The sequence below is a fragment of the Martes martes genome, assembly GCF_963455335.1.
Source record: "Martes martes genome assembly, chromosome: 4".
Taxonomy (NCBI): Eukaryota; Metazoa; Chordata; class Mammalia; order Carnivora; family Mustelidae; genus Martes; species Martes martes.
This window is the reverse complement of record NC_137891.1, coordinates 59,763,267-59,780,180: the sequence shown is the minus strand read 5'-3', so window position 1 is coordinate 59,780,180 and position 16,914 is coordinate 59,763,267. Positions and strand designations below refer to the sequence as shown.

Here is a 16,914-nt window from a genome sequence, read left to right as displayed (position 1 = left end):
GACTGGTTGTCAGTAGAGCATGCAACTCTTGATTTCGGGGTTGTGAGTTCGAGCCCCACATTACCCAAGTTTACTTTAAATAAACACATACATACATACAAGAGTAATTTTTAAAAGGTGCTGTACCCAGGTAGCTGTTTTGGAAAAACCTGCTTACAGAGAGACAGGGATACACAGTACACTTAACGGGTGCTTTTTATGTAAAAATTGGTTTAGCTAGACAACAGCATGAGAATTCCCCAACATTTTTAACTTATAAACCAATGCTACAGAAAGTGTTTTGAAATTGGGTTTTTAAATTTTCTAAGATCAGGGAAATATCTTGCCTACTTTACCACTTGAATCTGTTATTTTGTAGGATATCCTTACTTATCTTTCTCCTATATCCTGCTGGTATAAGCGACTTCTACAGCCTCCGGACCTGCATGTTCTAACTTGTTCCGGGCTGCTGTTTACAATGCAGGTGTTAATTACCTACTTAACAAATCCTAGCTATTTACTTCCAACAGTAAATACAACTTCGTTTCTCCCAATTAAGCTGTTTTTCCTGCTGACGAAGGTTCCAAGCCTCTTTGATTGTCCTCCCCTTTCCAAATAACATTAAAACCACTTTTGAAGGATACAGATGGAATGGCTTTGCTTGTTCTCGGCTCTATCACTACAGACGGGAAACTCTCACTGAAGAATAGGACCTGTCTGTACTGCTTTCCCAGAGCTTCTGCAACAAAGTATCACAAACTGGGTGGGTCAAAACGACCCCAGAGTATTCTCTCACCGCTCTGGAGGCTAGAAGCTGTGATCAAGGTGTTCGCCCAGCGGGGTTGTGGCTTAACAGAGGAATCCTTCCCTGCCTTGTCCTAAGCTTCCGGTGGTTGCTCTCAGTCCCTGGGATTCCTTCCTTGGCTTAGAGCCAGACCACTCCGATTCCTGCCTCCACTGCCACATAGCCACCTTCCCTTTGTGCGTCTTTCTCCATCTCTCCTGGCCTCTTTAGAAGGACAGCAGTCATTGGAGTTAGGGCCCACTCTAACTGAAGAGACTCCATCTTAGATAATGACATCGGCAAATAAGATCACATTCTGAGGTTCTGGGTGGACATGAATTTAGGAGGGCACTGTTCAGTCCAGGATGCTGACTTCCCAAAAGGACCAGACGTTTCTGTCTGCCAGACTTACTGAAATCAGCTGACAACATCCACAGAAATGAGCTCCATGGCAACATCAGGGGGAGGAGTGTACTAACTTCAAACAGGAAGTTGTAAGAATAAAATTCTTCTACCTCTAGCAATATTGACCAGTTAATAATTCTGCCTCAAACCTCAGAGTCCAGAGGGAAAAACATGTGTTCGTTAGTGTAAAAATATTGGCATTTCTGTGGAATAGGATAACCTCCAGAACACTCAGACATGCAGTATATAATGTCACAGTCACTGCAACCCAGCAATGTAGATGAAATTGTCGTGAGTAGCCCCAGGCTACGGAAGGAGAACCACTGGTTCTGGTCTTGACTCGGGGCATGTGGTTCATTTAGTATTGCAGACCCAGGGAGAAGGTCAAGTCCTCTGACTCCTAACCCAGCATTCTTTCTGCGGTCATGCTGAAGTGTAGTATGGGCAAGTGTTTAAAGCAGTGGCTGTCACCTGCAGGCTGGACGGGAGGTCAGGGAGGAATCGGAGACAGCGTTAGCATCACCTGTGAAGCTTTTTTCTAGTAACTACATCCGCCCACCCAACCCAGAACCTCCCAACGGTGCTGAACAGCCCCACGGGGCCTAACAACCCCTTCCCATTTCCAGAACTGAGATCCTCTTTAAAAATCTGTAGAAGAGCCCCCAAAGCTAATTTTTAAATGGCATGCTTTTGTGCCTTTGGTCAGAGCTCCTTAAATTTAAATGTGCATGTGAATCCCTTGGGAATCTTGCCAAAACAGTTCCTGATTCAGCAGGCCCGGGATGGGACCTGAGATGCTGCATTTCCAGTTAGCTCCCAGGTGATCCTCCTGGTCCAAGGATCCCATTGTGGTGAGGCCTTACGTGGCCCTCCCTATAGGACCCCGGAGCGACTCTATACAGAGACCAGAACGTGTCTATGTGATGGTAAGAAATAAACCACATGAGACAGCTACAAAAAGCAGGGCCCTCTGCCAAGTAAACAGTTCTTCAGTTCCTAATAAGTTCAGGTGTTGCTTGAGCCCATGTACAGCATTCCACGATGGCTGCTGTCAAAATCAGCCTAACAAAATTCAAATAAAGGCCCTTGGCGGTGAGGCTCACTGCATGCCATGAAGAACGCCTGTCATCGTGCAAGGGAAGCATCAGGGAGCTGCTGCGGCTCGCTGGCCCTGGGACCACCCAGCAGCCTCCCCATAGAAGCAGGTGTAAAGCGAACCACGCAAGTTCTCTGCGGGCCTGGCTGGCTGGGCTCTCCTCTAACGGTTCCTTTGACAGAGCTGCTCTGTTTCAGCATGGCCCTCACATCTCTTCGGTTTTCTGGCATTCTGTAATGTGGTCTTAATGATGCTGACCCCAAAAGTATTTTTCAGAAGAGGCTTACTGCAGAGATGCATTAAAAGGAAAAATAATGATTGTATTACGGCTTTGGGGTTTTTGGGTTTTGTTTTTGGTTTTTTGTCTTTTGTTTTTTCGTGGTGTGTTTTTGGTTTTTGTTTTTCTGAAACCGCTGGGACACAGTCTTTAGGGATGGGGATAATGGTAGAAATAAATCCTTGCATTTCTCTGTTCCTGGTGATTGATGAGTTGATGAGGCCAATGAGGTGTCCAAGGAACAAAGCCAGGTTTCAATGGCATCTTCAGTCTGGAAATTTAGAAGACTTCTTGCAGAAATGGGAAGTCAGAGTGAGTGAGAAGTAGTTTAACAAATGAACGTCCTTTCAGGGAACAGGTAGTCTAAATGGGTGCCCCCACTACTCTTTGCCCAGTGTGATTTCAGAATGCACACTTAAGGTAAAATTTTATAAAAGAAAATAGCTCGGGCAAATAATAGTGTGTGTCTCATAATGTTTTCACATACCAATGTTTTCACATACCAATAAACCGTTGTTTAACTCTGAGAGAAATTTTTCTCTTTCTATTCCAAACCCTGAAGAGCTTATTGGAATTTCTTTTGATATGAAGAAATAGTGTTTTCAAAGAAAGGGATGATTCAAGGCAAGAGTCACTCGGAGTTTTCTACCCACACAAGATATTCACAGAGATGCGTCGGGGCTTCTGTGTTCCCAGTAAACTTAGTCCCAAACATGGGGGGGTTCCTAGACTCACCATCGTCATAGTGAGTGGGGCTGAGATTCCACATTACAAATAATTTGGTGACGTACTTCCTTCGTGAATTCCTTTCCTGGTACCACTGCAGTAGAAACCTCTCCTCTTATCTTTAGTTGCTCTCCTACCCCAGTCAGCCCCACACACTATAATTAGTGATCTCTCTAAAATGCAAATCTGAGCGTGCTGTTCCTTGCTTAAATTTTTGTTTATTTTTGTTTTGTCTTGGTTTTGTTTTTACTCCTTAACTGTAGCGTCCTCAGCCTTTAGCAGGCATCAGAATCACCCAGAGGACTTGGCTAAAACATAGATCTCTGGGCCTTTCCCCAGAGTTTCTGATTCAGGAGGTATGGAATGGGGCCTGAAATTTGCCGTTCTAACAAGTCACCTCAAAATGCTGATGCTGCTGGTCTGGGACCACACTTGTAGGGAAACTGGCTTTTGGGGGAATCCCACCAAAATCTTCATCAGTGCGTTGAGTGCTCTACGGAATTTGTCCATTGCCTAATTTCCCAGAAGCACCCACCCCCACTAATCTCTGTGCCTCCACCTGCATCCAGTCCCACTGTACTACTCTGTTCCCTGAAGTCAGCGTTGTGGGAAGGTTGTGCAAGTAGAACACTGCACAAATGATGGAGGCGCCATTCACACGATCTCTTTATTGGTACCCTCTGAGGTTGACAAATGCATAGCCTACACCCTTACACATAGCAGCCTTGAGATCACCATGGACTCCTCCACACCATGCCTTCTTATAGATGTCCCCAGCCATACAAAATTACTTGGAACTTTCTGAGGAAACCGTATGTTTGGGGCTTTAAAGCCTTTGCTCACCTAGTCCTTTTGGCCTATAATACCCTTTATCCTCTTCTCTGCATGGGAACTTCTGCTCATCCTTTAAGGCCTCCCTCTCAAAGAGAAGATTTATGATTAGAATTACCCTTAGAGGAGCACCTGGGTGGCACAGTCGGTTAAGCATCTGACTCTTGGTTTTGGCTCAGGTCATCATCTCCAAGTCGTGAGATGAGCCCCACGTCTGGCTCTGTCCCGAACATGGCGTCTGCTTCAGATTATTTTTCCCCTTTCCTTCTCCCTCCGCCCTGCTCCTCCCCATGCTTACTTGTGTGCTCTTTCTCTAAAATAAATAAATAAAATATTTAGAAAGAGTTGTCCTTAGAGCAAAAAATAAATAAATAAATAAATAAATAAAATTTCCAACAGGAAAAGGAAGAATGTCTTAGGATTTGGATATGACTGTAAATACTCTAGTGTCCAAAACACTCTAAGTGTTCAATCTGTTTTTTCTCCCTCAGGTTTTCATGAATTATGGCTTTCAAAGAACTAGAGAGTTGAGAAGAAGGGAAAAACAGAGGGAGACTAATTTCCACCAATTTTGTTCTAGTCTGCACATCCCTAAGATGTGTATTTACATGGATATGGTATTTTAACAAATTACATTTGTAAATAAACGTTTTCTGCGGAATAGGTAGCATTCTTAAGTTTATACTTCTGTGACCCTTTTTACTTGTTTTCTGTGATGCTTGACTTTTGTTTACATGAAATGGTGATGTGGTGTGCACAGGTATTTATGTGTATATATATCTATATGCGTGTTCATGGGTACGCGTATGTGTGTAATTGTTTTAATTTGAGAGGTAATTGACGTGTAACATTCTGTTAGTTTCAGGTGTAAGACATAATGATTGGATATTTGTATACACTGTGAAATGATCACCATAGTAAGTCTAGTTAACATCTGTCGCCACACATATTGTTCTTATGACAAGAATTTTTAAGATCTCCTTCCAGGGTGCCTGGGTGGCTCAATTGGTTAAGCGACTGCCTTAGGCTCAGGTCATGGTCCTAGAGTCCGGGGATCGAGTCCCACATCGGGCTCCCTGCTTGTCAGGGAGTCTGCTTCTCCCTCTGACCCTCCCCCTTCTCATGGTCTATCTCTCTCTCTCTCCCTCAAATAAACAAATAAACTCTTAAAAAAAAAAAAAAAAGATCTCCTCCCTTAGCAACAATGCCATATAGCAAATGTGGCACACAGTCATTAACTACAGTCACCGTGCTCCACACAACATTGCCATGCTGGATTTTCTAACTGGAAGTCTACCCTTCAACCACCTTTACCCATTTCTTCTCCTCTCACAACCACCAGTCTGTCCTCTGTATCTATGAGGGTTTTTTGGTTTTGCTGTTGTTTGAGATTTCACATACAAAGGGGGTCAAATGATACTTGTCTTTTTTGCTTGTGTTTTTAGTGGATAACCTACATGATTGATTCTTCTCAGTGGATTCACATTGTATTGCACAAACCAGAATCTACCCTGATCTGTACATCGAACTACCACTTCATTCACTGGTTGAATTACTGCAGATTCCACATCAGACTCAGAGAAAAAAAAAAGTGACACAGAATATATACAGTACTTTTCTTTAAGAAAATGTATCCTTCTGTGAAGGTGAAGTCCAAAGCTGGTATAGAGTCTCGAGCGGGCTTCTTAAAGAATAAGGTTAGAAAAGAAAACAGCAGTGTACTCAGCATAATGAAAAAAGAACTGATTAATAAAAAGGATAGCTTCAACCTAGGAAAAGGTTATGTTGCTGAACTTGTAAAGCTGGTCTGTTATCATAAAATCGTCTATTTGTAATATGAATTTCTTTTGCTAAAAAAAAATTGTCTTGCTGGTTAAAACTTTTAGGTTGACTTTGGGCCACATGGAAGTGAGGGAACATGGCTCGGAGCCTGTCTGATTCTTCCGGATGCCATTAGGCATTGTAAAAAAAAAAAAAATTATGAAAAACGACCTAAAAAGAGGTTACCCAATCATTGGAGTGTTATTACATGAAAGGGATCTCCATCTCACTGTTGCTCCTTTCTTTTGAAGAGTTACTGTGAAGAATATTAAAGTTTCCTTCACTAGCCTCCTACCTAACCTACTTCCTAAAATCTAACCTTTTAAGATACAGAAACATATCTTGGGTAGTGAAACAAACTTTCTTCCAGGAGATACCAAGAGACTGTCAAATCAGTAACTTTAATCGTAAAATAACCAGAAACTCTTCTCTCAAAGAAGTAGTTTTGTATGTGGGAATTAAAAACTGAAAGAAGAACTCCTTACCCCAAATGAAAGGCATTATTCAGGAGGACAGCGACCTCAGTTTCAGGACGGATGACTCCTCATTCAATAGCATACATATACAGATGGGGAGGATTGAATTCCTGGGTTCCTGTTATCCACGGGACCAGAATAATTGACAAACAACTGAACCTTTCAGTGATGCTACTTCTTTGCAATGTGTCATGTGGTGTTAGCACGTAAGGGCTTCACGCTTGTGTGTGCAAATCAGCTGGGGTACTTAAGAACAGAACATTCTGTTCTTAGAGCTCGTAGTCAACTAAGAGCCATCAGGGTACAGGACAGTACCATGTGTTCTAGGAATATGAAAGCTAGATCTGCCAACTTAGATCAGAGAGCAAAGGATTTCCTTTCTGGTTTGCTGTGGTTGATAGTGTCCTGAGCAATAGCGAGAAAGAGAAGATCGGTAGGTGAAAATCATGATATTCTAACGAACTTCTAGATTCTTCCCTCAACAAATGGTTTAAAATTTGACTTATATGCTCATGCTTTGTCCTTTTCATAGAAATAGAAAATTATCCATGCTCCTAATAGTGTTTGTCACAGGGCTTTTCCTTCCTCTCAGTTTAAATAAGCTGGTTCTCTCCTGAACATTCTTCTTCTTTTTTTAAAAAAAAATATTTATTTATTTATTTGGCAGACGGATATCCACAAGTAGGTAGAGAGGCAGGCAGAGGGAGGGGAGACCAGGCTCCCTGCTGAGCAGAGAGCCCACTGTGGGGCTCGTTCCCAGGATCCTGGGATCACGACCCGAGCCGAAAGCAGAGGCTTTAACCCACTGAGCCACCCAGGTGCCCCTGTAACTCACTTTTAACTTTCAGCATATATTTGTGAAGGAAGGAAGGAGAGGTTAGGGAAGAGGGGAGAGAGAGAATGTACCTACACTGACCTTCAGTGCAAGGCACAGAAGTTTCCATGTGTTTTTGTGGAGTGTTGAATGTCAGTGACTTTAAAGCAGATATGAAACTGTATATAAATGGGGGATAAACCGTCTAAGTATTTTTTATTTCCTCTTGATGCTGGCCAAAGGCTTTGTCCAGGTCCATCTCCAGCATTTCCATTGCACGGTACATGTTATGGGATGCTTCATGTGCATGATCTAGTTTGATCCTTAACAACCCTGTGAGGCTGGCAAGGCAAATGTGGGACACCTCATTTTGCAAATAAGGGAACCAAAGCTCAGAGATGGAGCTCACTTCTCCAGCTAGTCTGCAGAGGTAGAGGCATGTGTTTTCATGCGCTGTCCTGTGTTCTTTCCACCACAAACCACCCATTAATACCATTATATCCCTTCAGAGAATATAACATTGACAAGTTGGTACAATTGAGGCAAGTCTTCAACTGCTTTACTTCCTCTCACAAACAGATATCAATGCAACCAGTTTTGGTACCTCTTAATGCAAGTGCTAGGAGTCCTGATCTTTTTTTTCTTTTAAGATTTTATTTATTTATTTATTTGACAGAGAGAGATACAGCGAGAGAGGGAACACAAGCAGGGGGAGTGGGAAAGGGAGACGCAGGCTTCCCACGGAGCAGGGAGCTGAATGTGGGGCTCGATCCCAGGACCTTGGGATCATGACCTGAGTGGAAGGCAGACACTTAACTGACTAAGCCACCCAGGCGCCCCAAGGAGTCCCAATCTTAACTCCATGTGATCCTGTTAATTTCTGTGTTTATATGAAGAATTAAAATCATTATCCAGGTGATTTAAAAGGAAATTTTTATCCAGAAAGAATGTCTATTCTCAGTAACTAAATGCTTGGAACATAGCGGTACAGTACCTTTCAAAGTCTTCTCCTTTGACTTTTCATTTCTTCAGCAATAAAAGTGTATTTTGGCCATTCAGCCAAATGACAGAATCAGTTGTGACTTGTCCTTGGTTTGGTTTGCAGACATGGCAGGAATTAGCAAAATAGTGGTGGTTTGGAAAGAGAATCATTACACGTGAGAGGTGAGAGGGACTGCGGAGATGATCTAATCCAAGTCTCCAGGGGAGTTGGCCAATCTCACACAGATAATTGTTTGCAATTTCTGCATGTCCACTTCACTTGCCATATGCAAACCTAAGTCTGCTTGCTACAGCGGAGAGATAGCCAGCTCTGCAGGCCAGTGGGTGGAGGTGATGGGCATTAAAAATCCAACCTTGCATAGTTAGGATAAAAGAAGCAGAGCCTAAATGCCATAGGGTTTGCTGTACTAAAAAATACCCATGTTTAGAAGTATATCCTATAGTTTAGAGCAAAATGTCACATTTGTTATATTTATTTTGTTTTAAAACTCTACAATAAAACAATAAACTCCCATTTGGCTTATTGTCCCACACATCATCTTTGGTATGTATTGAATAATTTGTCTACAGTGCTGTCTTTCTGGGAGAACTCCAAACTTCAAAGATATTTAAAACAAGTCATTTCTCTAAAGTGAGAGCAAATAGATTTTGACAGATTATATTTGAACAGGAGACAAAAAATAATGCACTTTGGTACCTATGGTTTCTTTAACACTAATAGGGAGTTGCTAAGAGCTTGAGTGTTGGGTTTTTTCTGTAGTCACTCTTTTCCTTCAAGCATGTACTCCAGGGATGCCTGGATGGTGCGGTCATTATGTGTCCAACTCTTGGTTTTGGCTCAGGTCATGATATCAGGGTCATGATCATGTTGTGCATGTGCTGAATTTCCAGGGATAGAAGGTAGCATATGTGTTAGATCGCGGTCAACTAGACTAGAGACTACAGACTATAGCGTTGGTAGCCTATAGTGCTTCATTATTGGCGCAAAATTAGTTACCGAAGGCAAATGACCTACAGTCTGGCTGTAATTATGGAGTCAAGGAAAACTGAAGGTCCACCCTGGACCATCTACTTTTGTTCCTTGACCAAAAGGGTTCAAAAATAATAGAATGGCTTCATTTGTATTTCTACTTCTCTCGTTGCTCTTCGAAATGATAAGCACCAGGAAGATGCATCCAGAATGGGCAGGTGAACAGATAAGATATGGAAATCTAGAATATGGATTGTCAGGACAGGAATGATGGCACCAATCCCAGCACTTAAAATCCTCACTTAAGGGAACCCTCCTACACTGTTGGTGGGAATGCAAGCTGGTGCAGCCACACTGGAAAACAGCATGGAGGTCCTCAAAAAGTTGAAAATAGAGCTACCCTATGACCTAGCAATCTCACTACTGGGTATTTACCCTAAAGATACAAATGTAGTGATCCAAAGGGGCACATGCACCCGAATGTTCATAGCAACAATGTCCCCAGTAGCCAAACTATGGAAAGAACCTAGATGTCTATCAACAGATGGAAGGATAGAGAAGATGTGGTACATATATACAATGGAATACTATGCAGCCATCAAAAAGAATGTAATCTTGCCATTTGCAATGACATGGATGAAACTAGAGGGTATTATGCTAAGCGAAATAAGTCAATCAGAGAAAGATAATTATCATATGATCTCCCTGATATGAGGAATTTGAGAGGCAGGGGGGTTGTAGGGGGTAGGGAAGGAAAGAATGAAACAAGATGGGATCAGGAGGGAGACAAACCATAAAAGACTCTTAATCTCACAACACAAACTGAGGGTTTCTGGGGGGTGGGGGTAGGGATAGGGTGGCTAGGTTATGGACATTGGGGAGGGTATGTGCTATGGTGAGTGCTGTGAAATGTGTAAGCCTGATGATTCACAGACCTGTACCCCTGGGGCAAATAGTACATTATATTTAATAAAAAAAAAAAGAAAGAAAGAAATAAAGAAAAAAATCCTCACTGAATATAATGTACCTGTTATACAACAGTATGACCTTTTAGAAAGTACAGAGGGTAAGAGCATAAGAATGGATGGGACCCGACCAATCGCTTCCCAAGGAATGTTGTAGTGGCAGAATTTTGTCAGCATCACCTTACCATTGGCCTCTGTGGGTGGAGATTCGAGATGAGCATTCCCAACTTGCCCTTAGTAAACCCTCTGAATCCAAATCCATTATCTAAACCTTCCGGGAGGATCTCTAACTTTAGCCTCCACAATCTCTTAGGATAGGATGAAGAGAACCTTTTTTCTACTGGGATTCATTGATCCACATTCTTCAAGGAAATTCTGAGGTATACTCAAGTAAAAAGTCCTTACCTTAGTTTTGTTCAAGAAAAATATATAAAATACTAATAGTAAAATATTATTCTTTAAGTTAAGGAACCATAAATCTTTATTCCATATCTGTAACACGCTCTGAAATATGTTATACTGTAATTTTACTTAATAGAGATTTGAGGGGACAGATGGAAGCTGAAAGAACAGGAACAAAAAACAACGAAACGTGTAAAGGAGGCATGAGAGGAAAAAGGGTAAGGAGAGTAACCCAGAAGAAGAGAAATTTACAAGAGTAAAGAGAGGAAAACCGAGGGAGAAAGAACAGGAAAAGACTCTTGTTTACAAGTCCTAATGTCAATTAGAGGCAAACTAATTTTTTCATGATCTAGATTTATTGGGCTGCTGGGTTTCAAGCTGTTTAATCATTGTCCTTTGAAATGTTTACCGGATGCTAAATCTTTAAATTAAAAGTCGCTGTCAGCATATTTTTCTCAGAGCTACCTACAATAATAACTGAGACCAATGACAGCTCCCAAGATCATTGATAAAGGTCAAAGGAAACCAAGCCAGACCTAATCTAGGCCAGAGAGGCTTCCTGCTTCACCAAGAAGTGTGTGTCCCAGATGCATAATCCTTACTAAGCAAAAAAGTGCTTCCTCCCATGGTTCTCAAACCTTAACCTTAAATTTTTTTTTATTTATTTGACAGACAGAGATCACAAGTAGGCAGAGAGGCAGGCAAAGAGAGGGAGAAGCAGGCTCCCTGCTGAGCAGAGAGCCCGATGCGGGGCTCGATCCCAGGACCCTGGGATCATGACCTGAGCTGCAGGCAGAGGCTTTAACCCACTGAGCCACCCAGGCGCCCTCAAACCTTAATCTTCGTGTTCAGCCTTGTAGCTCTTGGCCTTGCGAAGAAGTCCCTATTTGGGCCGTCTCTATGGTGCCTGGCTTCACAGATTTCCCACACACCTGTTCTTGCCCTTTGTCTTTCCAGACTAAAGTCCTGTTCATTCCAACCTCTAATAATACAAGTGCTTATTTACCAATATTTGGGAGTCATGTAATCTTCACAACAACCATTGTCTTGGTTCTACAGATTTGTAAACTGAGACAATGAGAGGTTGAAAACCTGCCCAAGGTCACATAGGAAGTGATAAAGCCAGGTTCAGAGCTCAGATCAACTAAAATCCTATCATCTCATCTTCTCGCTTCTCTCTGAGCTCTTCCTCTTTCCTGCCACATCTGACATTGTGCTTTTTCCTCCATGTAAAATGTCTTCCCTGCCTCAAAATGATCGTGGATGGTCAACAACCTCTTCTTTATGAAGACTTCATTCTTGACCGAATGAAGTGAGCTGTGGTCTTCCTTTCCCACATGATGCTGGCCAGAAGTCCCACATCCCAGGATGAAGGCTTTCCTGATTTGGTTCTGCCGTCAGTGCTTACCATAAAAATGGTATTTGTTTACGAGAAACACTGTTGTACCCAGTGCTGTATTACCTCTCATGTGTAGGTCTGCATCCGTGGTTTCAGTTGTAGAATAAAACTTCTAGAAACCATGAATTCTGTCTAGCATATGTGACATGTCAGGCGATTCATTTAAAGAAACACAAACCAGGTGGTTAAGAGAGAAAAATAACAAAACCGAGAGGAGAGAGACTGGTTCCCAAAGCGATTCCAAAGGGTGGTGATTCAACACAAGAACAAAGGCAGGGGTGGGGGATGGATTTTCTTTCTTTTCTTTTCTTTTTTTTTTCAAATTGTTTAGGCCCCAGAATTTAAATGGGTACTACATTGCGCTTCTAAGTGAAATGAACTCATAAAAAGTGAATGTGTTTGCATTAGTTAGAGAATTTTCAGCTATAAAGTTACCTTCCTGGAATATCTTTGAGCAGTTCATATCACTGAAAAAAAACAGTGAATCCATATGTCTCCCAGCTGCCTAGGCAACGAAGAGGATTTGCTAACTTGGGCTTCCTTCTCTTTTCCAGATCTTGGCCATCGTGTCTATCCTGTTCATCGTACTCTCCACCATCGCTCTGTCTCTCAACACTCTACCAGAGCTGCAGGCAACAGATGAGTTTGGCCAACCCAATGACAACCCCCAGTTAGCCCACGTGGAGGCTGTGTGTATTGCTTGGTTTACCATGGAGTACCTTTTACGCTTCCTGTCCTCACCCAACAAGTGGAAGTTCTTCAAAGGCCCCCTAAATGTCATAGACTTGCTGGCCATCTTGCCATATTACGTCACCATCTTCCTCACAGAGTCCAACAAGAGCGTGCTGCAGTTCCAGAACGTGAGGCGCGTGGTTCAGATCTTTCGGATCATGCGGATCCTCAGGATCCTGAAACTCGCCAGGCATTCCACAGGCCTGCAGTCCCTGGGGTTCACCCTCAGACGGAGCTACAATGAATTGGGCTTACTGATCTTATTTTTGGCCATGGGGATAATGATATTTTCCAGCCTGGTATTTTTTGCAGAGAAGGACGAAGATGCTACCAAGTTCACCAGTATCCCAGCGTCGTTTTGGTGGGCCACCATCACCATGACCACTGTGGGCTATGGTGACATTTACCCGAAAACACTATTAGGGAAAATCGTGGGAGGCCTCTGCTGTATTGCCGGGGTTCTGGTTATTGCCCTTCCCATCCCAATCATTGTGAACAATTTTTCTGAGTTTTACAAGGAGCAGAAACGCCAGGAGAAGGCAATTAAAAGGAGAGAGGCTCTTGAGCGGGCCAAGAGGAACGGAAGCATTGTTTCCATGAACTTAAAAGATGCCTTTGCGCGCAGCATGGAACTGATAGACGTGGCCGTGGAGAAGGCAGGAGAGTCAGCCAGTACCAAGGACTCGGCTGATGATAATCACCTGTCCCCAAGCCGGTGGAAGTGGGCCAGGAAAGCTCTGTCGGAAACAAGTTCCAACAAATCTTTCGAGAATAAGTACCAGGAGGTTAGCCAGAAAGACTCCCACGACCAGCTGAACAACACTTCTTCCTCCAGCCCGCAGCATCTGAGTGCCCAGAAACTGGAGATGCTGTATAACGAGATCACCAAGACGCAGCCTCACGCCCACCCGAACCCGGACTGCCAGGAACAGCCCGAGAGGCCCTCTGCGTACGAGGAGGAGATCGAGATGGAAGTAGTGGTGTGCCCGCAGGAGCAGCTGGCCGTGGCGCAGACCGAGGTCATCGTGGACATGAAGAGCACCTCCAGCATTGACAGCTTCACCAGCTGCGCCACCGACTTCACAGAGACCGAGAGGTCACCCCTGCCGCCGCTGTCCGCCTCCCACTTGCAGATGAAGTTCCCACCCGACCTCCCGGGGACGGAAGAGCACCAAAGAGTCAGGGGGCCCCCATTTCTAACACTGAGCAGAGAGAAAGGGCCCGGGGCCAGGGATGCCATCCTGGAATACGCTCCAGTCGACATCACTGTGAGCCTTGATGCCAGCGCTTCCCAAAGTGGGCTCCACGGCCCTTTGCCGTCGGACGGTACTTCCGAGAGCCCTAAGAGTTCTCTGAAAGGCAGCAACCCCCTAAAATCCAGATCGCTCAAAGTGAACTTTAAGGAAAACAGAGGCGGTGCCCCGCAGACCCCGCCCAGCACAGCCAGGCCACTGCCCGTCACCACGGCTGACTTTTCCCTCACCACCCCGCAGCTCATCAGCACCATCCTCCTCGAAGAAACCCCCTCCCAGGGAGACAGACCCTTGCTGGGCGCCGAGGTATCCGCACACTGTCAGGGACCTTCCAAAGGGCTGACCCCTCGGTTTCCCAAGCAGAAACTCTTTCCTTTCTCGTCAAGAGAGAGGAGGAGCTTCACCGAAATAGACACTGGCGAAGACGATGACTTCTTAGAGCTCCAGGGGCCCAGGCAGGACAAGCAGGCAGACTCCAGCCCCAACTGCTTTGCAGATAAACCTAGTGATGGAAGAGACCCTTTGAGAGAAGAGGCCTGTGTGGGCTCTTCCTCCCCCCAGGACACAAGTCACAACTGTAGGCAAGACATTTACCATGCTGTGGCGGAAGTAAAAAAGGACAATAATAGTCAAGAAGGGTGCAAGATGGAAAACCACTTGTTTGCCCCAGAAATTCATTCCAACCCGGGAGACACAGGTTATTGTCCCACACGTGAAACCAGCATGTGACTAGTTACAAAAGCAATAATAATAATAATAATAATAATAAAAACTTGTTTCTTAAAAATGCGGTAATAATGCCTGTGAACTAAAAACATGGGAAGCCCCCTCCCACAAAAAAGTGCATAAAATGTTATTTTTGCATGGCATGAACAGTTTAGTTTAAGTACTGTTAAAATAAAGAGTCAAGACTGCATTTTGTAACAAACAGAAATGACTGAGGAACAGTGAACAAATAAAGAGAGCTCTATTAGGAACCAGTATTCTGCAATGTCTGACATTTTTGATCCTTTCATTTCAAATTGTAGACAGATTTCGAGTTTTAACTTTTCTGTTACAATGAATTTTAGAATTTGCACATGAAAGGATGAAATGTCACTGCATGCATTCGTAATTAGGAGGACCAAGGTGCTTTGAGCTTGCAAAATGCGTAACTTTGTAAATAATGGGACCCGGGATGCAAAATTGTCAAGAACATATGGAAACAAGTTTCTGAGGCACAGATACTTCCTTCACAGCTACTGCCTAGAGGAGCTGTACAGACTTCCTGTTGCAAAATTGCAACCTCTTCTCAAACCATCTCACATACCTTGCTTTGGGTTATAAAGCTCTTAAAAGTCATTTGTTTAAAGGAATACAGTATTTTTATTGTGATATAATTCATAGGGTGCATTTTTCTTTTGTGCTTCTGCTTAGTTGTGGCACTTGTGGTTTTATTTATAAATCATGAAAATAGGCAAGATTTAATGACCAGATATCGACAAATTTGGAATTTAAGCTTGAAATTTTGCCAATTATATATCTAATTTTGCCACAGCCTAAAACCCTGAAAATATGTCAAAGGTTATATCATACAACTAAACTTTTTTTTCTTTTAACGCACTCCACATTTGGAAATTTAGGTGGTTTTTGTCTTTCGTTTTTTAGTTGTATGTTGACCATCGAAAGATGACAGTATTTTCCACTTGAAGCCAACATAAACTTTTCTATCTGAAGAATTAAAGATAGAATGTAGATATGCCAAAATGGGAATTCCAAAAAGTGACTTCTGACAAACTGAAAGCTAAGTCTTTAAATCAGACTGCCACCCCTGTTAGTTGGGTTCAGAAATGAGTTACCATAAAAAGAGTCATAGGCTGGGAACCCAGCAGGGGTTACTGGTAGACCAGTAATTCCCAGTGTGGGGAGGGAACATGGCTGCTTGAGGAGCCCTACAGAGGCCAGTAGGCACCAGCAATTAGAAACACCCCTTCATGTTTCCAACGTCCCAAGCATCACCAGGACTACCCTTGTGGAAAGCCACATCTAGCATTTTCTACTCTAAACACTGAAATCCAGAGGAGTTGAGACACGTGCTGGCGCTTATCCTGTTGGTGAAGTCTGTGCTATGAACCCAGGTCGGTGAATCCATTTTGCTTCACGGGAAATGAAGGCTGTGGTTCCAGATCCACGACTACCAGATGTGCGATTGTGGATAGCCCTTGAAAAACCTCTTAGTCTCTGTTTTACCCCCAGTAAACCCAAGACAGAATTCTTTCTCAGCTCCCTTCAGACTTCATGGTTAAGACAATTCCTTGGTCTCTCAGGAATGTTCAAGTTTTGCCTCAGCATAATGCATTTTGTACGTGTGTGAGTGTGAGAGTGTGTGTGTGTGTGTGTGTGTGTGTGTGTGTGTGTGTGTGTAGTTCATGGAAAGAGTTGGGAAAATTCTGAACCAAATTTAAAGCACAACTTTTGTTTAAAGAAAAAACAAATTCTAAATTGTTTTCTATTTTTTTAATCACCGTAAAAACACTGGCAAAAGACAACCCAAATGTTTAGAATTTAAGGATTTAGGGACAGAATTTATTAACAGAATCTGGTCATTATATCTCAGATAAGAAAACAGTTTTGTTCTTAGCTGAAATCCAAGCATCCCTACTGCTAAAAACAATTTTAAATATTTTTCACTGTGCTTAGAATTTCTTAATGGTTTTCATGTTTGTCTCAAGACATAACCTTGAAGGGTTTATGGTCATTAACCATTGATTATTTACAGTACTCATACTTATTTCAGTGTCTAAAATGAAATATTGATCTGTTTTTGTAAATCTAGAGTGTTGGAATTTTCTACGTGTAGTTTTTCAAGTCAAACAGGTATGTCTGCTGTTAGATGAATAGCGAATAAGTTATGAAAATCATTTTCTTTATGTAGTCTTAGAAAGCAATTATTTTCTAATGTCTCTGTATTGTTATATCTCAGTTTGGGTTTGGTTTTTTTTG

At 42.9% G+C, this 16,914-nt stretch overlaps 1 protein-coding gene across 1 annotated transcript in view; it reads left to right on the top strand.

Annotated features, from left to right (window-relative positions):
- Positions 1-14,661, top strand: part of KCNB2 (potassium voltage-gated channel subfamily B member 2) — a gene marked incomplete at both ends in the record, with an annotated part of 366,879 nt that extends 352,218 nt beyond the window's left edge. Inside the window, one exon of the mRNA XM_080801383.1 lies at positions 12,502-14,661. Within this exon, the coding sequence (XP_080657509.1) occupies positions 12,502-14,661 (2,160 nt within the window). The remainder of the gene's footprint in view (positions 1-12,501) is intronic.
- Between the last annotated feature and the right edge of the window lie 2,253 nt (positions 14,662-16,914).